This window comes from Acomys minous (assembly GCF_964271855.1).
Source record: "Acomys minous genome assembly, chromosome: 18".
Taxonomy (NCBI): Eukaryota; Metazoa; Chordata; class Mammalia; order Rodentia; family Muridae; genus Acomys; species Acomys minous.
The window spans coordinates 61343293-61368022 of NC_140501.1; the positions used below are offsets into that span (position 1 = coordinate 61343293).

A 24730-nucleotide genomic window follows, 5' to 3' on the forward strand; every position below is an offset into this window, starting at 1 on the left:
AAAAGAAAATCTCCCTTTGTAGACCATGCTGGCCTCACAGATAGCCGCCTGTCTCTGCCTCCCTGAGTGCTGAGATTAAAGGCGTGCCCCACCACCCAACTGCTATTTCTATCTTAAGACATGTTCCAAGGTATGCTTTTGTACCATTGTTAAATATAAAAGGAATAATTCCTGAACTGAAATTTATTTGAAAGCATCTTTTAGGTCCAATTTGACTGAACAGTTTTACCTTCACTAGGATTAGTTTGCCTTTGATATTAGTCTTTATCATTTGTGCAAAACATTGAAATTGCAATGCATAGGTTTCACAGGGAAGATATTAACCTTTACTTGTTACGTGAGTGGCCAGCAACTATCGGAGATAAAAAGGTTTTAGGGCGCCATAGTGCACGCCTGTAATCCCAGCACTCAGGGAGGCAAGGCAGGGGGATCTCTGAATTCGAGGCCAGCCTTTTTTCTGCAAAAGCCAGTCCAGGACAGCCAAGGCTACACAGAGAAACCCTGTCTTGAAAAACATCTATTTTGCTTTAACACAAGATTGTATTTTAAGTCACTAATGTGAGTAGTTTCTTGGTTTATTTTCATTTAATGTGTTTTTTTTTTCCATCCTTGCTATTTTGATAAGTTGCTCTTGATTTGAACTATCTTAATAGGGTAGTCTTCCGTTCAGAGCAATCGAAATAAAAATTTAAGTATGGGTTTCTACAGACAACACACTACCGTATAGAGATTGTGACACAGCCCGTCATCAAGCTGCTTATTGAACGGCATCCGCAACTGAGCGACTCGTTTCGGCCACAAATGACTTAAAGCTGCTCAGCCAGGTCATGAAATCGGTCCACAAGGGAACGAGAAGGCGGGATGTAGCTTGTCTGCCCCTGGGAAAGAAAAGAAAACCACACGTGATCCTCATAATTGCCGAATGAAAGGGAGCCTTAGCGTTAATTAATTAAGGACTATTGTGTGCCAGCTGCTATGATAGTAGTGTAGTTGGCAAAATATGTGTTTATATACTGCCTGTGAGTCAGCACTGAAAGTTCTGAAAGACTAATAATGGTTTGGGAAGATTTTTCTGAACCCCACTAATATTACGAATACTTTTTTCTTCCTTTTTCTTTTTTTTTCTTTTTTTGGATTTTTTCGAGACAGATTTTTCTCTGTGTAGCCTTGGCTGTCCTGGACTCACTTTGTAGACCAGGCTGGCCTTGAACTCACGGTGATCTGCCTGCCTCGGCCTCCCAAGTGCTGGGATTAAAGGCATGAGCCACTACGTCTGGCTTACTATGAATCCTTTATTGTTTTAGGTTTTGTTGTTGTTGTTTTCAACTGGACAAACACTCCTCGTACAAACTGACTACCCCAACCTAATTAAAACCTTAACTGTATAGGCCACCCGCAAACCTGAAGCTGACTGGGCGGGACTAGCTTTTTATGGCCGCCTCCGCCGGTCTGCGCCTGCGCAAACGCGGCAGTGCCCCGCCCCACGCACGGCTTTTGCGCACAGGGCGGAACTGCGCATGTGTCCGTGGTGAGTGGCGGGCGCGGAGTCGGGCGGCCCAGGACTAAGGGCGGTTTCGGGTGGGTTCCGTGGCGGCGTGCGGAGACTGCGGCGGGCCGAGCCGAGCCCACGGGGCGGGGCTTGCCGTCCACGCCGACGCTTTGAGGCTTTCCCAGTGGGGGTGTGGGCACGGGAGCGGGGAGCCACGTGCGGGACACGGGCCTTGGCGAGGTCTCTGCTGCCTGGGCTGCACACCCCAACTTACCGTGTGTGTTATGGGCCGCTTTCTCGGTGGAAGTTCCATCCCTGCTTGTGGTGGGGTTGTTTTGAGTTCGTCCCGCTGTGTAGCCCGGATGGCCTGGAACCCTTTGATCTTCTTGCTTCCCTAATGCTAGTATGATGCCTGCGTCATCACACCCAAAAATCTTTCTTAAATATGTCTTTAATAGGATAAGTAGCATTTAGAAAGTAGGGCTTGACTCAGAGAGCCTTGTATGAAAATGAAAGCACAAGATTTTCATAGCCGGGTTGTTGGGGGGGAGGGGGAGGATGACGGTAGCTTACTCCTTAAATCCCAGTATCTCTGCAAGTTCGAGGCCAGCCTGGTGTACAGAGCGAGTTCCAGGACAGCCAGGGCTACACAAAGAAACCCTGTCTCTGTCGACAAACGATTATTTAGAAAATATCTACCAAGTGCATGTAAACTTTTGACATTGCAAAATGAGCGTCATCTACAGAGTTCATGTTCAGAAAAGAACACGGACTAGGGGGGAAAAAATCTCATGTTTATCTTGGGTGCATGTGTCCGTGAGCCGCAGGTTGAGCGTGCCTGACAGGCCGGTTGTTTACAGGTACCCTTCCTTCCCCCTGCATCCTGGGATGAATCTTTGATTAATTCTCTTTCTGCTGGTTGCACTGTCCTGACCTAAATATCTTTCCGAAGGCTCTATAGTAGTCTGGAGACCTATAGGATAATTAGCCTCTTGTTGTTTTGGTATATTTGACGCATGGAGATAGAAGGGCTTTTGGTTTTTTTGAGACAGGATTTCTCTGCGTAATAGCCCTTGCTGTCCTGGGACTCTCTCTGTAGCCCAGGCTGGTCTTGAACTCGTGTGATCACTTGCCTCTGCCTCCCCGAGTGCCGGGATTCAAGGCGTGCGCCACCACACCTGCCTGAGACAAATGAAGAATCCGGGGTGCTGCTGAGCAAACCGCCTCCTTTGCTCTCAGCACCCCCTCTTCCTGGAACCCCGTTTCCGTCCTTTCCTGTTATGCAGACTGCTGGCTGCTGCTTCTCGCCTCACAGGTTCTTCCCTGTGGCCCCAGGATGCGGAGCCAGACTCCTGTAATAGAGCTGTCCCCCACGTTGCTGCCATTTCTTTGTCTCTGGAGTTTCTCAACCTCAGCACTAAGGGCATTTCGGGCTGGATAGGCATTTGAAGTGGAGGGCTGGCCTGTGAGCTATAGAGAGGCCTGCAGTGGACGGCTGGCCTGTGTCCACCGCTTGCCGGCAGGGCCCTCGATTACGACAAGCACAAGTGTTCTTATGCGGAAGAGTGACTCCTGGGTCTCCCTTGAGAACCACTAACCTAGAACATGAGCCAGGAAATGTTCCAGGCTGGTTTGATGTACAACGCAGCGCTTTATGGACCTGCTTGACAGCTCACAAGCCCACGCTGATGCTTTAAAACAGTACAGACAGCCACGTGGGGTAGGGTGGCACATACCTGTGATCTCAGGAGCCTGAGGACACTAACTCAATGTCATGAGTTTAGGCCTAGCCTTCCCCCCATAAGAAAAGGTTAGAAATGACAAAAGTGTCTTCCACCACTACCTTAGCACATAGAGCCTCACCAAGTCCTCGCACACAGAGGTAACCACTACTTAATGTTACAGCTGTTATGTGCTTGTTTTTATCTGCATATTTCTGGACTTTATTTAAATGAAGTTATTAATATTTTCTGTGTGTAGTTTTGCACATGCCTTGCAAACACTCTGCCACTAAGCTATACCCCAAGCCCTTAATATTTTAAATGTTATCATGGGCTATCACTATGTTTTATATATGTATATTCATATATATTTGAATATAAAGAACAAATAGATTTTTAAAAAGAAGAACTGTGATAGGGAAGAGTGTTATGTATGCAAAATGAAAATTAATGAAATTAATGAAAATTTAGCCTTTTCCTGGAAATGAATGGGATTAAAAGAAATACCACAATATATAAAAATCTTTTATGCCATGATCCTTTCTCCCCTAAAAAGTTTTTTGTCGTCCCTCATACTTAGCATACAAAATAATCAAGTCAAATACTTACTGATAGTAAGCATAAGTTTTATTTTTTTAACCACAAAACAAGCTCATTTTATTTAGCTTAACAGTTTCTCCAATATAAAGAGAAATATCAAAAGGAAACCTAGAACATACGCACAGGTAACCGCCCCCTCCTCGGCGGGGGGTGGGGGGACCCTCCCAAAACCTAAGAGAAAAAAGGTTCCCTTGGTGCCACGTATGTACACCTGTTCCAGCTGTGCCACTCGGCCATCTGTGTACGTGACTGTGATGTTGGACTCTGGCAGTTCATGTTGTCCCCTGCTTCAGTGAGCTTCCCTCGGGACACCTCACCAGTGTTGGTCTCAAATGCTGCTATGTGGCCCTCAGCCTTGTGCAAGACTTTAATTGGCACACCAGTACACACCTCGGCAGGACTCTTCCTGTGCAGCTAAATGCAGGCTACTTTTCCGTTCTGGCATAAACGTTAGAAGGCTAAGGTGTGAAGCCATACGTTTCATTTTCTATTGTATATGATTGGGTACTTTATATGTATGTATGTATGTGTGTGTGTGTGTGTGTGTGCGCGCGCGCGTGCACGCGCGCGCCAAGTGCCTGCTAAAGCCAAACGAACTCACCGGATGCCCTGGAGCTAGAGTTATAGATGAGCTAACATGTGGGTGCTGGGAACCGAGCCCAGCCTGTGCTCTTAACTACAAAGCTGTTTCACCAGCCCTCATAAGTTTATTTTAAAGCAATTCTTTGCTGTATATATAGTTTTACTATTAAACATAAAGACAGATTTGCAACTAATAGACATACTCTATTTCTTCTTTTTACATAGTGAATTAAGTCATTGCTGAATATTTAATACTGCAGGATGTAGAATGTTTCCGACATTTCCCAGTGTTGGTCAGCTGTTGATATGATTGTCATTAATAAGAACACTTCAAATAAGTATGTGTTCAAATAAGTATGTACTATGAATGGTAAGTATCTCATTGGTGTCACTTCAGGAATTTTAATTCTAAGGCAAAATTCATTAAATGACCTTATGAAACTCAAGCGACTAGGTACGACAGCATTTTTTTTTTCAATTTAAAAAATTGTGTGTCCTTTTGTGGGTGTGTGCAAGTCCCTGAGGAGGCACGGAATCCCTGGAGCTGGAGTTACACACAGCCTCATAATGTACGTGCTGGGTTCTAAGCTTAGGGCCTCTGTAAGAACATGTGCTCTTAACTTCTGAGCCATTTCTCCAGCCTCACAAACAAGTTTTTAAAGTCAAATATCCTAATGCAGTACAATCCAGAAATATGAATTTGATTCTATTTTGTTGTTTTTGTTTTATTTTTCAAGACAGGGTTTCTCCATGTAGCCTTGGCTGTCCAGGACTCATTTTGTAGACCAGGCTGGCCTTGAACTCAGAGATCCGCCTGCCTCTGCCTCCCGAGTGCTGGGCTTACAGACATGTGCCACCACGCCCGGCCTAATTGATTCTTAAGTATTGAGGAATGCCAGTAGGAAACTATCAAGTCTGTTTTCTGTGATTCAGTATGTTCTGTAAGCAGGAACATCACGGTACAGACAACACAATTGTGTGTGCTGGTCTTGTGTCTGAGCTGAGGTGTTTGAAGTGCTCTCACATGCCTCGTGTGTGTACAGAACCAAGGCTGTAGTGAAATGCCACACGGTGCTGCATGAAACCACCTCCGGCTCATTATGTGCTGGGTTTTCAGTTGACATGGTTGTTGCATGTTCAGTCACCTGTTGCTGATGCTAACCCTCTCCTCCATACACATTTAGCTATGACACCTCACGTATGAGGTCATAACCCTCAGCTTGAGAAGCTATAGAACATTAGGCTATGTACATAAGGTTTTTCGAGGGTTTGGGCCCTAGGTAATTAAATACTGTGACCCCTCCTTGGCACTAGGCATTCATGAGGTGCACAGACATATGTGAAGGCAAAACACCCATACACGTTAAAAAGGAAAAGAAGGTAAGGAAAAGATTGAAAATTGAGTAAAAAATAACAAAAAGCCAAGCATACTGGCACACACCTATGATCCTAGCACTCAGGAAGCAGAGGCAAGTATATACCTTTGAGTTTGAGGCCAGCTTGGTCTACGAAGAAAGTTCCAGAACAGCCAGGGCTGTGACACAGAGAGACCTTGCCTTGAAAAAATAAACATATACTAGAACATCTTAAGTGTAGATGTGAACAAGGCATCCTGTTTGTGGAGATGAAAACTGTAGTGCCAAATGTGAAAATTAGGGGGCTGGCAAGATGGTTCCCTGTGTGAAGTTTCTTGTGGACATAGCCTGCTGGCCTGAGTTTCATATGCAGACCCACATGGCCGAAGGATTTTGTTTTGTTTTGTTTGTTTGTTTTTGCCAAATTTGATGCAAAACTATAAACTATGCAGATCCAAGAACCTCAGAAAACCCTAAGTGCTAGAGACATGTAGAAAGTGCACCACAGCAGAAATAAATATAAAAATCGTAAAGACCGCTGGGAAAGAAAGACTCAGAGGGGTATGGTGTGTGTGTGTGTGCAGGCGTGCGTGTGTGTGTGTGCGTGTGTGTGTGTGTGTGTGTGTGTGTGTGTGTGTGTGTGTGTGTGTCTCCGCACTTGGGCCAAAGTCAGAGTACCACCCTGCAGGAATGGGTTCCTTCCTAGTCCTACTTTGTTGTTGGAGACAACAATTTTGTTGTGTGAGCTGCTGCGTGGGTGACAAGGATAAAACCAGATTACCAGGTTACCAGGGTTACACAGCCAGTGATCTCACCGGATAGGCCATCCCACCTGGCCCAGGAGGTTTTAAATATGTATGTTTTCTGTATAAAAGTCACTTCTCACTAGGCAGCAATGGCCCACGCCTTTAATCCCAGCACTCGAGAGGCAGAGGCAGGCGGATCTCCATGAGTTTGAGGCCAGCCTGGTCTACACTGACCCTGCCTTTGCCGGGCAGAGGGAACAAGCCCATACAACATACATTCTTGCTCCGCAGGTCGCGCACAGCTTGCGAAATGAGTGATTCAGAAGATGACGACATCCCCCAGCTCTCTTCCCACGCCTTAGCCGCTCTGCAGGAGTTCTATGCGGAGCAGAAGCAATCCACCAACCCGGGAGGGGATGATAAATACAGCGTCGGGGCAATAGGGGAGAACTGGGTGAGTGAGTGTGGCCCTGTGCGGAGCGTCTACCACTGCTGAGGCATTGTCTCGCCTGTCCCCCTCCTCCACCTGGCACTGAGAACTCTTCACGGAGCAAGGGCAGACAGCAGACAGCGGACGGCCTAGCATAGCGTGCAGATTCTCCCGGCTGCCTAGCGACCTGCCTAGCAGGTTGGCTGGTGACCAGAGGAGGGGTCTTGGCAGATAGTGGCACAATAGCGTCTTGTCCATAAGTAACTAATGCTTTGTTCTTGGGTAGGCATAGAGTCCAGCAGGCCTGGTGGAGAGAGAGAAAAAAATGCATCCTTCCAGTAAAAGGGGTTGCTGAACCCAAACATACAATGAAAAATTGATGAGAGGTTTTTGTTTCTGTTTTTGATATTTCAAGACAGGGTTTCTCTATGTTAACCACAGCCCTTGATGTCCTGGAACTCACTTTGTAGATCAGGCTGGCCTCAAACTCAAAAAGATCCACATTCCTCTGCCTCCCGAGTGCTGGGACTAAAGGTATGCACCACCAGGCTTGGTTCTGAGAGAATTTTTAAGGATAGCTTAATTTCTAGTTTTATACATTTTGTAGGGTTTTTTTTAAGCCATATAAAAAAAGTAGGAATTAAAAAATAAAACTTGGGGGCTGGAGAGATGGCTCAGAGGTTAAGAGCACTGACTGCTCTTCCAGCGGTCCTGAGTTCAATTCCCAGCAACCACATAGTGGCTCACAGCCATCTATAACATGATCTGGTGCCCTCTTCTGGCCTGCAGGTGTACATGCAGGCAGAGCACTGTATAAAAATAATAAGTAAATAAATCTTAAAAATAAAATTAAAAAACAAAGCCGTTGAGTGGAACCCCCACATAAGGACTTTGAAGTATCTGTTGAGTGAAAAGGTCTTACATTTGTCGGTGCTGACTGTGACAGAACAGGCCCATCTTTTCCTGTCATTTGGTAAGTGGAGAAAAGTCTTATATCTTGTTTGATTTTTCTTCCAATTTTTGCATTTTTTGCCACTTCAGATCTTTAAGGTATATACAAGTTTTCTGAACACCTGTAACCCCACTAAAACCATAGTATGAAAATGGTTTTTTCCATGACTCCGTGTGTTCCTCCTAATCAAACGCCTCTTTCTCGTGACTTTCTTTCTGTGTGTATTTCTATTTGTTGTTTTGTTCAAGGCTGGCCTTGAACTCCTGATCTTCTGCCTCTACCTGCAAGTGCTGGGATTACAGGTGTGCACACCACACCTGACTTCCCTATGAATTCTCTCCTTTGAGCGTGCTCTTCTCTGGATACGAAGCATGAATTTGAAGTATTATCCCTTAGGTGGGCTATCATTTCCTCTGCTTAATCTTTAGAATACTACATGGTCCTTTGCTGACTCTGAAAGTAGTGTATGACTGTTGCACAAACTATATAAAAGTATGAACAGCAGCTAGTTCAGTCCCATTACTTATCTGATTTGGGGACTTTCATTTAGTTTGTTGATAAAATTGAGGAAACATCCTAAGGGGGAGTGAATTTTTTCAATCCCAGCACTCAGGAGGCTGAGGCAAGAGGATCATTAGATCAAAGTTGGCCGGGATTGTACTGTGAGACACCCATCTCAAAAACAAACTAACAAAAAATAACCAAGGACTGGGAATATAGCTCACTGATAGATCACTGCCTAGCACATACATGTATTCCTGTGTTTAATACTGAGGCATGAGCATGCACATGCACACACACACGCACACACATGCAATATACACATGCACGTGCATACATGCATTCACATGCATCCATGCACACACACATACACAGACATGCACATATGTACACACACACACACACACACACACACACACACACACACAAACTCTGGATGTGGATAGTAAAGAAAACGCAGGAGGGAAGTACATATCATGAGAGATGGGCTGACCACAGAGGGAAACCAAACTGCTTTTTCCACATGAACACCTTCATATGTAACACGGACCACCAGACCTGACCCTGACCCTAACAGTCACCCATCAGGAGGAAACAAGACATCAAAACTAAAAGCAAATCACAGCTGTAAGGAACAAACAAGAGACGTGGGAACCACGGGGGAGGTGAAGCCAGGGGAAGCTGTGGAAACCGCTGGCCAGCCACAGGCGTCTTCAGCATGTTCTGCCATCGAGAGTGCGTTGGCTGGTTATTAGTGTTAGCTCTGACATTAGCAGCCACTGGTACTCGGTGTGTGTGTCCTGTTGACACAGTAGGGGACTGTACCTGTTTCAAATAACTTAGAAGAAAAGGGAATTGATGACAAGTTAGAAATGCACACTGGTTTAGGAGGTACAAGCTGAGAGACATTTATGTGACTCCTGAGACGGTGTCACCTGTCCCTGTTTTAGCAGCTGAGCCAGTTCTGGTATAGTGAGGACACTGCTCTGCGGCTTGCACAGGAGGCCATCGCTGCTGCTGGAGAAGGTGGCAGGTGAGATTCAAATTTGTTTCTTTTTCTCTTCTTGTTGAAGTTAGTTTGAGGAACGCATGGAAACACAATCATGTCACTTAGGCACAGGCAAATGTATAACTGAGTATTTGAATATTTTTCCTAAATAAGGTGGTTTCTTAAAAGTTTGAATTATAATATGTAAATATTGTCGCATGGTTTGCTACTCATGGCTTACTAAGAAATACTCCATAGCTGGTGGTGACGCACACCTTTAATCCTAACACTTGGGAGGCAGAGGCAGGCAGATCTCTGTGAGTTCTAGGACAGCCAAAGGCTACACAGAGAAACCCTGTTTCAAAATAACAACAACAACAAAAATAGGACTGCTTCCATGCAAAGTCCAGGGAACACTGGGGAATCTATTCACTGTAGCCTCTCTCACTCCTTCCACCCTTCTCTCTGAGACAGAGACTGATATAGCCCAGGGTGGCGTCAAATTCTTATGGAGTTGAGGCTGGTCTTGAACTGTTGATCCTTCTGCCTCCGTCTCTGAAGTGCTGAGATTACAGATGTCTCTTTCTCTGAACTATAATTGTTTTGGTGAGTGTCTAATTCCGGCTTGTCACTGTTAAGAAACCCAACATTCAAAAAGAAAGGAAGTCCGACATCATTTTAAGTGTTGGTAGAAAACCTGCTTTGTCCTTCCCTTCCCACACATGCTTAAGATCGTCTCTTTCGGGGTCTTTGACTTTTCTCTGTGTAGCCTTGGCTGTCCTGGCCTCGAACTCACAGAGACCCACCTGCCTCTGCCTCCTGAGTGCTGGGATGACAGGGGTGTGCCGCCACCACCTGCCTGGTGTTCAGTGTCTTGATGTGCAACTTTCCTCTATTGAACTGGACCCCGGGGAGCCCCAAAGGTAGCCCTTTCTTTCTTGTAGCCCATGTTAGGTTTGGGGGTTATCTTATGTTCCCCCCCCATCACTGCTGCTGTATGTGCGTGGCATTGTTTTTTATTCTTCTTCCTGAAACTTCGTTACCTGAGGGTGAGATACGATTCTCTCATCCTAAGGCCTAGCCTCAGTGACCTGCGCCCTCCAGCTGTACTGCCCTACTAAGTATCCACTCCCCCCTCAAAGTGACACCCCAGCTGATACTGGGCTTTCAACACATGTGTAATGGCCCCTTCCTGTAGGCTCCGACCTTTTCCAAACCTGCTTTATTTGGGGTTCTTAAATTCTTATACCTCCCTTCCAACCCACCTACCCTAGATGGGAGAGAGAAAAGAGCTTGGTGGGAACAGGAGAAGCAGACCTTTTGGGACTCCGTTCCTGGGAGCGATTCCCCTGGCATAGACGGTGGGATTTCAGCAGAGAAGCGATTCCACCAAAGTTGCTGCTGGAACCTGGAGCCCTGACGCATTTTCTGGAGCGTTTGTCTTCTAGTGGATAAACGTCACCTGATCTCTCATGAGTCTGTTCCCCATCCCACACTTGGGATCAAAACAAAAACATGTTTATATTCACCACACCCTGGTCAGATCTAATCTTTATGAGTTTTGTCAGTAACCATATTTTTTCACTCCCTGTAGATACACAGGCATAGCCATGCCCCCATCTCAAAATTTTTGCAGGTTTCCAGTCCATTGTTAACACATCCTTATATTGGTTGGTCCTAGTTCCTCAGTTTTTGTTTTTGTTTTTTGTTTTTCTATAACCCAGTGTCTCTCAGCTGCTGCTGTTCCCTTTTTGAATTTAAAGTCAACAAAGCATTATTTACTCTGGGGGGATCTTTACACTTCCTTTTTGTTTAATAAGCATCTCTTTTTAAGGTACGATTAGCTCTTCCTCAACTGCTTGTCCTGTAGGATTGTGTGATATATAGTAATGTGCTTTATAATATGCAAAAAATTTCTTCATCTTATTGGATACATATGCAGGAGCATTGTCAGTCTTAATTTGTGCAGGTAATCTCATAATTGCCATTATTTCCAATAAGTGTGTAATTACACAATCAGCCTTTTCAGAACTTAAAGTAGGTGCCCTGAGTGTGTATCAATGATACGACGTATGTACCTTTGTTTTCCAAATTCTGCAAAATGAAACACATCCATCTGCCAGATTTCATTCCTTTTGGTTCCCCTAGGGTTACTTCTGGCAGGCAATGGAGTTTGGTTATACAAAGAACATGTAGGACACTTTTAATTATGCCTTTGGCTTGTTGCCAAGTAATAGTGAATTTTTTCTTTAAATCCTTACTGGTTTTGTTTTGTTTGTTTTTTGGTTTTTCGAGACAGGGTCTCTCTGTGTTAGCCTTGGCTGTCCTGTACTCCCTTTGTAGACCAGGCTGGCCTTGAACTCACAGGGATCCTCCTGCCTCTGCCTCTCTCAAGTGCTGGTATTAAAGGCGTGCGCCACCATGCCTGGCGCTAAACCCTTACTGTTAACATGATGCTTTTCGTTAAATTTTAATGCTTCTAACACATTTCCTATTAGTAATGGGTCAATTTCCTCATTTCTTTGCGCCAGTGGACCTGGTAATCCCGTATGAGGCTGAATATGAGTAATATACAAGGATAGTTTCTACTTCTGATTGATGTTGCAATTCTGAGTTATCAGGAGTAAATTCAGCAGTTTCTATATTGCAAAACAACTCTTTCTGCATACTGAGAGTCAGTATTGATTTTAAGAGATTCAGAAAATCTAACAGCACCATAAGGATTGCACACAATTCTCATTTTTGTACTGAGGTAGATGGGCTTTTGATTACCTTAGTTATTTTGTCTGACTTATAACCTGCCATTCCCATCCTGTTTGCGTCAGTATGGAAGGTCGGTGCCTCCGGAGCTGGTGTTCTCTTTACAATACCAGGACGGATCCAATTAGATCTTGTTATAAACTGAATACTTTTGCTTTCCAGGTATTTGTTATTAATTTCTCCCAAGTAGTTACTACAAGCTCCTTGCCAGTCTTCACTGATTACCCATAATGACATAATCATTAGTAAGAGGCACTACAACTTCCGCCAGAACTGTTCCTGATAGTTGACGCAGTCTTATTCTACCTTTTCTAATTAATTCAGAAGTTTTTTCTCTGTATGTCTTCAATTTTTTACTTTGTTTATGTGCTAAGAAAATCCTTCCTATGATTTTCTCTCCCCTTTGCATAATGAGCCCAGTAGAATGAGTTGAAGGCAAAACAACCAAAATACAACCAAGCTCAGGATCAATTCTATCCACATTTGCATCTTGTGGTCTTTGTTCTACCAGAGTTAACTCTTGGTCTGCTTCAGCCGTTAGACACCCTGGACAGTTTAACTCTGAATCCCCTTGTAATGTTTGAAACAAGTTCTTGAACTCACAAGTAGCTAATCCAATTGTAGGCCCCAGCCAGTTAATAGCTCCTATCAATTTTTGAAAATCATTAAGAGTTTGCAACTGGTCTCTATTGATCTGTACCTTTTGTGGACAAATTTTTTTGTTGAGTTATCTTATAGCCCAAATAGATAATTGGATCTCCTAGTTGTATCTTTTCTGGAGCAATCTGTAACCCCAGCGTGGTAGAATTCTTTGTGCTTCCTTAAACATTTTCTCTATAGTATCTGCATCAGAATCAGGCAACAAAGTACCATCCATGTAATAGTAAATGATAGATTGAGGAAATTGTCTATGAATTATTTCTAACGGTTGTCGCACAAAGTATTGACATAAAGTTGGGCTATTCAACATTCCCTGTGGAAGTCCCTTCCAATGGTAGCTCTTTATGGACCACTACTGTTCAGAGTAGGTACTGAAGAAGCAAACGTTTCCCTATCCTCCTTATGCAAGACTATTGTGAAAAAATAATCTTTTAAGTCAATTACTATTATAGGCCATGACCTAGGTAACAAAGAAGGTAAAGGAGTTCCAGGCTTTAACGGACGCATTGGTTGAATTATTCTATTCACTGCTCTTAAATCCGTTACCATCCTCCACTTTCCTGATTTTTTTTTACATCAAACACAGGGGAATTCCACGGGCTGATAGACTCTTCTACACAGTGAGCCTCCAGCTGCTCTTGGACCAGTTGTTGAAGTGTCTGCAGTTTTTCTTTTGCTATGGGCCACCGCTCTTGCCACACAGGTCTGACTGATATCCCGTTAGGGGCAAGGCTGTTGGTATATCAGCAGTCGCCCTTTTTATAAATTTGGAAACTCAGTACCCATGAAGTTCTGTGTTTGGGCAATGGGCACAGCTTATGATTACACATATCAATACCTTCCCCAGAAGAATCCACCATTTCACCCCTAATTTCATCATTGTCTGTCTTGGTGATTGCATGAATATTAATTTGAGTACCCCATTGTTGTAAAAGATCCCTTCCCCATGAATTTATGGGTATGTCAGCCACATAGGGTCTCAGCTTCCCTGTTTGCCCTTCTGGTCCCACACTTAATCCACCATACACTTTGTCTTATTTGAGATGATTTACCAATTCCTATAAATTATGTATAAACCTTCTGAAGTGGCCAGTTTGGCTTCTGATACTTTTGAGAAAGGATTGTGATACCTGTGTCCACCAAACCTTCTATTTCAACACCGTTCATTTGTTCCATTAATTTAGGTCTCTATTAACCATTGTTTGCCAGAACAAAGTTGCTTCTGGAACCTGGAACAGCAGCAGGAACCCGGAGCCCTGAAGCGTTGTCTGACATGGTTCTCTCTAGGAGACTCTGGAAGTGGAGCTATGAACAGCCAAACAATACCAAGACCCCAAAAACCCCGCCTCCTGTTTTGGGCTCATATATATAATCTCTCAGAGTCTGTACTAAGATGTGTTTCAGCTGGCAAAAACCAACCCGCCTGCATGAGGTGGTTCATCTTCTAGTGGCTAAACATCACCTGACTCTCACTCGTCTGTTCCCCATCCCACACTTGGGATCAAAACAAAAACATATGTTCATCCACCGCACCTTCCTGCACACCCTTGGCTGCTGCTGAAGTGATTCCTACTGGGCTTCAGCTGCTCTCTTTGCCTTTTGCTAAGCCCGGCCTCTTCTTCCATACCCAAGAGTGAGTGGGACACTAGAAGCTAAGAGGGTTGACCTAAGGATAGACCTCATTTATTCGTTGTGTTCGGCTTGTGCGGGGGAGTAATTTCAGGATTGCCAGTGAGCTGCACTCCCAGCCTTGTCCTTCTGCTGTGGTCTCTGTAGTGAAGGGAGCAGGATGAGCTCTTTCCCCTAAGCTCCTAGGTCTCTCTCAGGGTGGAAGTTGGAGGTCCAGGCAAGAGTCTCCTAATTCCTGCTGGAGGTTACATAGCACCCATCTCCCGGAGGGTGCTCGGCATCCAGTTGGTTTACTGTGCCCCTTCTAACTTCCCTTTTTCTACCTGCCACCCATGGTGCTGGGGTTGGGGCCCAGAGCCTCTCTTAGATGCATGCTCTTCTGCTAATTCCCACAGGGTACTGCTCTGTTGTCCGTGTCAGGCATTGCCCTCCCAAGCATCCCCCAAGCTACAGAACATTCCTCCAGGTTTCTCCAGTTACTTCAGGGCGTGGGGCTATGAAAGAGAACCCTGGGCGCGAGCTGTTTCTGAAATAGATCTTTCGACAGCTTCTGTTTTTAGCCCCACCTTCACTCCCAGGTCTTGAGTTTCCTGGGTCTGCATTACCCTGAGCCCCTGGGGATGCTGCAGCGCAAGCCGGGGACTGCTCAGCTCCCCTCGCTGCTAACGCCAAGCCAACAGAGCCAACCGCCATCCACCTGTCTGCTCTTTAGCTTCCTAAGTGTAGCCACTTTACTCTCTCTGTCCTGTTCCCTTTGCTCTTAGAAATTTATGCCCAAACAACAAAACCACTGTGAGATTTTGCTTGTTGCTTAAGAGCCCTGATGAGGGAGCGCATCTGACTGAGTGTGCTCCATACGTCTTCTGCAGCTGGAAGTCTTTTGATTCTACGCTGCTGCTCATTTGGTTTTTCTTAGCTCGTTGACTTTCGACCACTGATGATAAACACTTGAGATAATGGCTCGTTCAGGAGGTTTTGGTCACGGTGAGTTGGCCTGTGGGAAACAGCACATATGGCAGAGGTAGCCAGGAAGCAAAGCCAGGAAGTACCGTTCCCAATGACGCAGCTTCCTCTCAGCCTCCTTCTAAGGCCAGAGACCAAGGTTCTGAATACAGATTTCTACAGACCTTGGAGGTTGACGCTATAACACTTGATGATAATATTTTCTTTGCTAATTTGGATTTCCCCACTAGTTTTATCATTAAATATTAGTTGGAAGCAACTTTCTTTTTAATGATTTATTTATTATGTATACAGTATTCTGCCTGCATGTGCGCCTACCTGTCAGCAGAGGGCACTAGATCTCATTATAGGTGGTTATGAGGCATCATGTGGTTGCTGGGAATTGAACTCAGAACCTCTGGAAGAGCAGACAGTGCTCTTAACCTCTGAGCCATCTCTCTAGCCCAGAAGCAACTTTATTTTTAAGTGGGTCTCATCTTCTTATCCCCCCAACCCCAAGCACTTGGAATTTAGGTGTGTACCACCAAGCCTGACGTGTGAGTTCAGTGTTTGGAGGAGCAGCGCGCAGTGAGTGCTGTGTGTCATCCCCACCATGCCTCGCCAGCATCACTGTTGCGCTCACATCTCTGGGGAGCCGTTACTTTTATCTTCTACATTTTCTTTGATTTTGGTTTTTTGAAGGGAGGGTTGTTTGAGTTCATTTTTATTAGTTCTTTGAGATTTTTGTACAATGCATTTTTATTATATTCACCGCCCTACTCCGCCCAGGTGTATTCTCCCCCCCTGCCCACCTCTATGTCTTCTTTTCTTTTTTAACCCCTCAGGTAGGGTTTGTATGGACTGTGGCCTTCACTGGCGTGTAGCCTTAAAGAAAACTGGCTTTCCCGCTGGGATTTTTGTCTAGCCTGAGCCTGCACAGGTTTTTTTGGTGTTATTGTTTTGTTTTTGTTTTGAGATAGCATCCTACTGTGGAGCTCTGGCTGTCCTGAAGTGTGTTCTGTAGACCAGGCTGGTTGTGAGCTCACACACACCCAGCTCTCTGCACAAGTCTTGAGCGTGCTGTCTCAAATGCTCTGTGTGTGACTCTGTGTTTAGCTGCCCGCTTTGTTCAGAGAACACGGCTTTCTTGCTCGTCCACCACCTGTGGCTCTTCCATTCTTTCACACTCTTCTTCCCCCTCCCCAGTGATCCCCTGAGCCTTGGAGGGGAGCATGATGGAGAGCTGCCATTTAGAGCTTATCCTCTACTTAGTAAAGTGGCCGCCGAGGCAGCGAGGAGCCCTGCGTGAGGTCAGCCTGCAGGTGTCTGCATGCGGTCCTTCTGCGTCCACCGCCTGCAAACCTCTACTGTTAGCCTCCCCTCCTCTGTGCGCTCCTCTCATTATTCGTTCTTGTTGTTGTTGGTTGAGATGAAGCCCACACTGTGGCCCTGGTTGCTATGGAACTGACTGTGTAGCCAAGACCGGCCTAGAACTCCCAGCAGCGCTCCTGCCTCAGCCTCCTGAGTGCTGGGATTACAGAGTACACCACCACTGCCAGCCCTTCCTCCTTGCAGTGCTACCACTGCCCTGCCTGAAGCATTCGCTTCAGAACTGCTCAGGTGTGACCTGCCGGGAGGCGAGCCTTCAGAGAACAGCTTTGTTTTCCCTTCTTCCTTAAGCGCTGTTGTGGGCATGCATTCGGCCCTCAGCTGCTGCTCGCTTTGACTGAGCAGTGGCAGTCTCTCCTGCCTCAAGGCCCCTTCTGCCTTTTGGCCCAGAGCAAAGGCATGTACAATGGGGCTCGTGTCCTGGGCAGGACAAAGTACATAACCATAGGGGGACTTCCTGTCTGCTGTGTGAGTATTTGGCCTGCAAAGCCCTCACAGCCTCTGTGGGAATCGAGTCTGACTGGAGGGATGACGGGTAGAAGTTCAGGTGTTGGCAGCTCTTGCAGAGGCCCTGCACGAGGCTCTTGGCACTCACGTGGCGGCTCACAGCTACCTGTAACTCAAGCTCCAAAGGATCTACACCCTCTTATGGCCTCTGAAGACCGTGTATGCATGCATGGAGGCCATGTATACACCCAAACACACACATACATAAAAAATAAAATAAAACAACAAGAAAGGTTGAAGAGCTACTTCTGGTTAACTTAAGAGCACTGACTGCTCTTCCAGAGGTCCTGGGTTCAATTCCCAGTAACCCCGTGGTGCCTCACAACCATCTGTAATGGGGTCTGATGCCCTTTACTAACCTTCAGGTGTACATGCAGACAGAGCACTCATATAAATAAATAAATACATACAATTTTTCAGAAAAAGAGAGATGATCTTCCTTTGTTTAGGAAAATGTTGGTTTCTGTATTAGCAAGAAAGGTGTCTTTGAATTCTCTCTTCATGCAGAGCTGGCAAGTTTAGAATCCTGTGCTTACTTTTCAGAGTTTTCCTTTGGACCTAAGGAACTCGGCTCAAAAGTGGGAGCTGTCAGTGTTAAACTGCATTCTGTTATTAGTGGCTCCTATACAGCACAGTCTTCTAGTGTTAACATTCTTGTGTACAGTATGTTTGCTGATCTCACCAAGAAAGCTCGAAGCTTAAGCACCTGTCTGTAGTAAATGCTGTTTACAAATACTGAGATTTGGTGTAATTTCGTCTAATATGAAACATAGCCACTGTGCGTGATGCCCTACTGACTGTGTGAACTGACAGACACAGCCTGCAGACTCAGTAGGGCAGCGTCACAAAACCTCACACTGGGAACTACGTGGCTTAAGGTGGTGAGGCTTGCGGAGACGGACTGGGGCCTTACGTGTGATGTCTTCAAAGGCGATGAACCTTACGCCATCTGCCTTCTAGGGGACGAGCCTGTTACATACATGTTAGTTGTTTTGGAAAGGGACCAGATGCCAAAGCCACAGATGCATAGTCAGGTAAGTCACAGGCTTCACGTGGATGCAGATGCCTTACGTGGTGGCTAGCGTGGAGACCACTGGGTGCGTGTACGTTTCCTGTGTGTGGAAATTTGGGTAGCGTGCTCAGTAACGGGGGAAGGAATCTTCTTTTAAGTCCTAAGTGGAGCGAAATTAAAATACTTTTTTCCTAGAATCAGAAAGAAAACAAAATCTGAGCACAGAGCCTTTTAAAAAGTTGTAACTTGCCTCATTTGTGATCTCATTTCTGCACTCGCTTCCAGAATAGCGTGTGTGAGCGCGCCCAGCGTGTACCAGAAGCTGCGGGAGCTGCACCGCGAGCACGTCTCTGCATGCATCTTTGAATACGACAAAAGATTCGCCATATATGGGGAGGAATTCATCTTCTATGATTACAATAACCCACTGGACCTGCCTGGAAGAGTCACCGCGCACAGTTTTGCCATTGTGGTTGCAGATCCTCCTTATCTGTCTGAGGAGTGTCTCAGGAAGACATCCGAAACAATCCGGTTCCTGACCCAGGGCAAGATTCTGCTGTGCACAGGTGGGTGCGCCTGTACACCCTTTAAGAGCCTGAATCTGCCACTTACTGCAGGACCCTACCCAAGTCATGTGCCCAGAGGGCTGTTGTGAATTGAGTGATGTGGCACACATGACATGTTTACCGTGGTCTGACCTATGTACACATGACATGTTTACCGTGGTCTGACCTATGCACATGGACACATGCTAGCTATTCCTTCTGTATAGCCACCACCATTATGGGCACATAGATGCACTCACACATAGCACATCTGTGCACCACACAACACACACAGACACACAGTGGATAGAACTGGAAGACATAGGCACTTTATAAACATGTTACAGGAACTAAAGGAATATAAAGACTGTATCCTGTGTGCAGTGGGACTGTCCCCACCTGTGAGTGCAGTAGGATAGTCCCCTACTTGTGTGACCACTGAGATTATCCTCACCTGTGTGTCCAGAATGATTGTCCCCACCTGTGTGCAGTGGGATTGTCCCCACCTGTGTGCAGTAGGATTGTCCCCACCTGTGTGCAGTAGGACTGTCCCCACCTGTGTGCAGTGGGATTGTCCCCACCTGTGTGCAGTGGGATTGTCCCCACCTGTGTACAGTGGGATTGTCCCTACCTATGTGCAGTGGGATTGTCCCCACCTGTGTGTCCTATGGGATTGTCCCCACCTGTGTCCTGTGGGACTGTCCTCACCTGTGTGCAGTGGGATTGTCCCCACCTGTGTGCAGTGGGACTGTCCCCACCTGTGTCCTGTGGGACTGTCCTCACCTGTGTGCAGTGGGATTGTCCCTACCTGTGCGCAGTGGGATTGTCCCTACCTGTGTGCAGTGGGATTGTCCCCACCTGTGTGCAGTGGGATTGTCCCTACCTGTGTCCTATGGGATTGTCCCTACCTGTGTGCAGTGGGATTGTCCCCACCTGTGTCCTATGGGATTGTCCCTACCTGTGTGCAGTGGGATTGTCCCTACCTGTGCGCAGTGGGACTGTCCCCACCTGTGTCCTGTGGGACTGTCCTCACCTGTGTGCAGTGGGACTGTCCTCACCTGTGTGCAGTGGGATTGTCCCTGCCTGTGCACAGTGGGATTGTCCCTACCTGTGTGCAGTGGGATTGTCCCCACCTGTGTGCAGTGGTATTGTCCCCACCTGTGTCCTATGGGATTGTCCCCACCTGTGTGCAGTGGGACTGTCCCCACCTGTGTCCTGTGGGACTGTCCTCACCTGTGTGCAGTGGGATTGTCCCCACCTGTGTACAGTGGGATTGTCCCTACCTATGTGCAGTGGGATTGTCCCCACCTGTGTGTCCTATGGGATTGTCCCCACCTGTGTCCTGTGGGACTGTCCTCACCTGTGTGCAGTGGGATTGTCCCCACCTGTGTGCAGTGGGACTGTCCCCACCTGTGTCCTGTGGGACTGTCCTCACCTGTGTGCAGTGAGATTGTCCCTACCTGTGCGCAGTGGGATTGTCCCTACCTGTGTGCAGTGGGATTGTCCCCACCTGTGTGCAGTGGGATTGTCCCCGACCTGCATGTGCAGTAGGGTTGTCCCCAACTGTGTGCAGTGGTATTGTCCCCACCTGTGTCCTGTAGGATTGACCCCATCTGTGTGCAGTAGGATTGACCCCACCTGTGTGCAGTAGGATTGACCCCACCTGTGTGCAGTGGGATTGTCCCCGACCTGCATGTGCAGTGGGGTTGTCCCCACCTGTGTCCTGTGGGGTTGTCCCCGACCTGCATGTGCAGTAGGGTTGTGCCCCATTTCTCTGTCTTACTCTAGAGCCCCTTGTGGCTCCCAGCAGCCGTGCTTAGGGTTGGATTTGACTCTTAGCTCCCTTGGTTTTTTTCTTCACAGGAGCCATCATGGAAGAGCAGGCAGCTCAGCTCCTAGGTGTGAAGATGTGCAAGTTTATTCCAGAACACTCCCGAAACTTGGCCAATGAGTTCCGCTGTTATGTGAACTATGATTCTGGGCTGGACTGTGAAACCTAAATTCACATATTACAATAAAGGACTCCAAGTGACATGCCCTTTCCTACTTGATTCTCTTCCTGTTGAAAAACCTCCCTTCCCTCTTCCCTGGACTGGGACTCTCCTGATTTAATTTTCAAAATAAAATACAACTTCTGTTAGAAGGTTGGGGTTCTTGTACCAACCCTGGCCATGGACTTAAGAGTGGAAAGAAATGTTAGAAGCTGTCTAATTGTTCAACGCCTGTGAAAACAGAACGGGCAGCCTCCCCTCCCCCCGCACTGTGGACTGGGAGTGTCCTGGCAGCTACTCGGAGATCTGACCCCTCTGTGAAGCAGGTTGATCCAAGCAACCAGGCATCCACCTCCTGTGAGCTCTGAGAGCTCGGATGAATGCAGCACTGGTACCCCAGCTTGTGGGTCAGCTCAGCACCTCACTCCAGACTGAAAGGGACGAGTGCCAAACCAGACTTCACAACCAAGCAACAAGCTGGAGGGTGCTGGATTCTTGCTGTTAAAGCTATCTACCTCCATCCACACTCCAGAAGATGCACAGCAATCAAGGGACAATTGTTCAGCCCCTGATTTATTTATTATTTTTTAAATTTTATGTGCTTTGGTGTTTTGCCTGCATGCGTGTCTGTGTGAGGGCATCAGATCTTGGGAGTTAGACAGTTCTGAGCTGCCATGTGGGTGCTGGGAATTGAACTTCGGTCCTGTTGAAGAGCAGTCAGTGCCTTCTCTCTCCAGCCCCTCCAGCCTGATCTTACAGAGGCATTTTCTCTATTGAAGCCCCCTCCTCTGATGACTATAGCTTACGTAAATTGACAAAAACTAGCCAGCACACAGCTGAACTGAGCTGTGACTGTGCCCCCTTATCAGTGACCCCCCTTTTTTAGTTCACTTCAGTGCTCATGTTATTCTTTTATGAAAAACTGTCAAGAGTGATTGATTCCTGAAAGCTCACGGTCAAAACTACCTAGCAAAGGTGTCTAACAACAGAGATCATCTCTCCTCCCCTGCAGGTCAGTTGTGGAACTGCCCAAGGACGGAAGAGTGACTACAGCAGCTTCCTCCTGGAGAATTAGTGGTCAGTGTGGGCGTAGGGGACATGTGACATGTATTGACCAACTGACATTCTTTTCCAGAGAGAGTTTTTTTTTTTTTCAATTTTGACAGGATTGTCAGTCACAAAAATTACCAAACTACCTTGTGTACCTTTGACTTGTTTGCCATGAAGGGGTGCAGAGCAGAAACTGCCAACATGGCCACTCCATTAGGGAGTTTGTGTGTGTGTGTGTGTGTGTGTGTGTGTGTGTGTGTGTGTGTGTGTGTGTGTGTGTATGTTTCAAGACAGGATTTCTCTGGACTTGCTTTGTAGACCAGGCTGGCCTCGAACTCACAGAGATCCTCCTGCCTCTGCCTTCTGAGTGCTGGGATTAAAGATGTGCACCATCATGTCTGGCTGGGAAAGGTTTTTATTGTGCATAAGAGAGAGGATATATCCAGGGGCATCTGGAAGAGTCCAGAGCAGAGAAAGGTCACAAAGGACACCAGACTGGACATGGCCAGAGCTGGGGCAACAGGCGAGGATAGTGCAGACAGCGAGAGACAGAGACAGTAAAGAGCACGAGAGCAGAGGAGGAAGTTATGAGGTAGGGAGAGCCCAAGGTGGACAAACCATGTGGCCTCTAAGGAGGACGAGTAGCTGGGTTGAGGGACTCTTTTTAGGGATGGAAAGCTGCTTTCCTAAGTTCCCGAAGAATGCTGGCTCTTATCCAACCCCCAGAAACCCTTCCATACTCCAACTAGAGCTCATTTCTAGACCTGTGTAGGGCCTGAGACCTAGTACCCTGAAAGTAGCATGTTGGGTTAACTGTAGTGCAATGTCACAGCCTGGAAAATGGCACTGGGTCCCAGATGCCATTTGGAGTCAGCCTGATTCACGGACGCCATGTGATGTGACCACAAGCAGAGCTGTGAGACGGCCACCACAGAAAGGGGCAGAGCATCCCAGTGCCCCAGAGAACACCCCCTCGTGGCCACACTCAGCCTTCCGCCGTGCCCCAGCCTGATCCCCGTCACTGCTATACTGTGCTTTATTCTCAGATGCTGTGACAGGGAACACACGGAACGTGGGCTTTCCCACTCAGCATGATGTCTCTTAAGAACGCTCCCAGCTCTACATGCCCATGGTTTTGTTTGGAGACAGCATCTTGCTGTGTGACCCAGGCTGGCTCAAGCTTACAATCCTCCTGCCTCAACCTCCCCAGTGCTGGGATTACAGACAGGTGTCACCTTGTGCCAGGCAGTTGTCCCTTGATTGCTGTGTATCTTATGGAGGCAGGCGCAGTCGCGGTTACTAATCTGGTGACCTCTGCATTATCTGTGTGGCTGAGACCTGGTCCTCCATCCTTATTGTGAGCCTGTTTTTCTCAGCCTGTAGAAGCTGTCTTTATGCCACGTGTACTCAGAAAGAGCTTCCATGTAGTCACGGCTGATCTTTATGTAGCTTACTTTGTTCTTTCTTGTGCACACGGGACTAAGTCATTTATCACCATCAAAGCTTCCACCGAATTGTGCTGTACTTAGATATGCCTAAAATAAACTACTCCAAACAAATTCACCTAAGCAAAATCTGGAAGTGTGTCCTGCAGCTACCATTGTTTTAGTGATTTAAAAAGAACTTTTATGAATTCTCTCAGGGGCAGACTTCCCACCTCAATGAGAGGAAGTGTTTACCGTATTTTTCAGACCATAAGACGAACTTTTCCCCCCAAAAAGGGGAGGGGGATTAGGGTGCCCCTTATGGTCTGATTGCTCTCCATCGGGCATCAACAAAGAGGTCATTTACAGATGTCTTCAATGTGCCAGCCGAGGAAGGCGCAGAGGGTTCAGTGTGTCTGCCAGAACAGGAAGAGGCGTGGGTGATATCGCATCCCCAAATCCTTTCACACACGATTTGGTCTCTGCCTTCCCCACCCACACCCACTGGGCTGACCTGAGCTGAATGGCGATCTTAGCCTGCTGGGTAAGCAGGTGTGCAGGGAGCAGGGACACAGAGCGCGGTAAAATGTGTAGCGATAAGGAAGCTCTAGCTGCCGTTTGTCCTCGTCTTCAGTGGGGCCACATTGCTCTGCAGAAGTCGTGACTGGGCATATGGGAAAAGACAGAATTGTTCATTCTGCATATGTGAGAAGATAGATGGATTGAAAAAGTGTGGTCCAAACGTCCTGGAGGGCTTCTGGGAAAAATCTACTTTATTAGTACTTGGCCAGCTCAGAGCACATATTAGCGAAACAACAAAAAACAGATTTAAAGAGGTGAAGACTCATCTGGCTGTAATTCCTGGGGGGTCTTACCAGCCAGTGGCTCAATCAAACCATTTAAAGTCTTTATGAGAGGAGAGTGGGACAAATGGCTGGCTGCTGGGAATCATGATCTGACTCCATCAGGAGCCAAGTGTGTGAATGGGTTAAAACATCATGGCAGTCAGTGAAGGAGGAAATTGTTGTACGGTCATTCAAAAAACTGTGGCATTAGCAATGCCTTAGAGGGAACTGAAGATAATATCATCTAAGAAGGTAGCGAAGAAAGTGACACAAGTGATTGTCAGCAACTGAGCTTCCCCAACTCTGACACTAGTGAAGATGAGTTTTGGGGTTTCCAGAAAACTAGAAAAGTGCTTGAGTCTCTTAAGTCTTTCTTCCTGTTGACACTGTTTAATATTACAGTATTTTGTTATATTTCAATAAATATTTTATTATACTAGTACTAATTTGGTTCAGAATGTTTTTCTGGTTTTACTGCTCTAAAAACTTATGGCCAGGTGCATCTTATGGTCCGAAAAATACGGTAGCTCACAGTTTAACACCCGGAGAAAGGCCTCCGAACTCTGGAGACTGGGCCCTCCCTCTCCCTCCTCCTCAGGGTTGGCCTGATCG

At 46.6% G+C, this 24730-nt stretch overlaps 1 protein-coding gene across 4 annotated transcripts; it reads left to right on the forward strand.

Annotated features, from left to right (window-relative positions):
* The first annotated feature begins 1475 nt into the window (after positions 1-1475).
* Positions 1476-24557, forward strand: EEF1AKMT1 (EEF1A lysine methyltransferase 1). 4 transcript variants are annotated; one of them, XM_084767023.1, is made up of 5 exons: positions 1476-1528; positions 6785-6947; positions 9327-9409; positions 18549-18829; positions 20672-24557. In XM_084767023.1, the coding sequence occupies exons 1-5, from the start codon at positions 1518-1520 to the stop codon at positions 20806-20808; spliced, it is 675 nt and encodes a 224-aa protein (XP_084623149.1). In that variant the 5' UTR covers positions 1476-1517; the 3' UTR covers positions 20809-24557. The 4 variants fall into 4 exon arrangements, with proteins under 4 accessions (XP_084623149.1, XP_084623150.1, XP_084623151.1 ...); XM_084767024.1 differs by having other exon boundaries at positions 9330-9409; XM_084767025.1 differs by lacking the exon at positions 1476-1528 and adding an exon at positions 1532-1578.
* Positions 24558-24730: the final 173 nt, after the last annotated feature.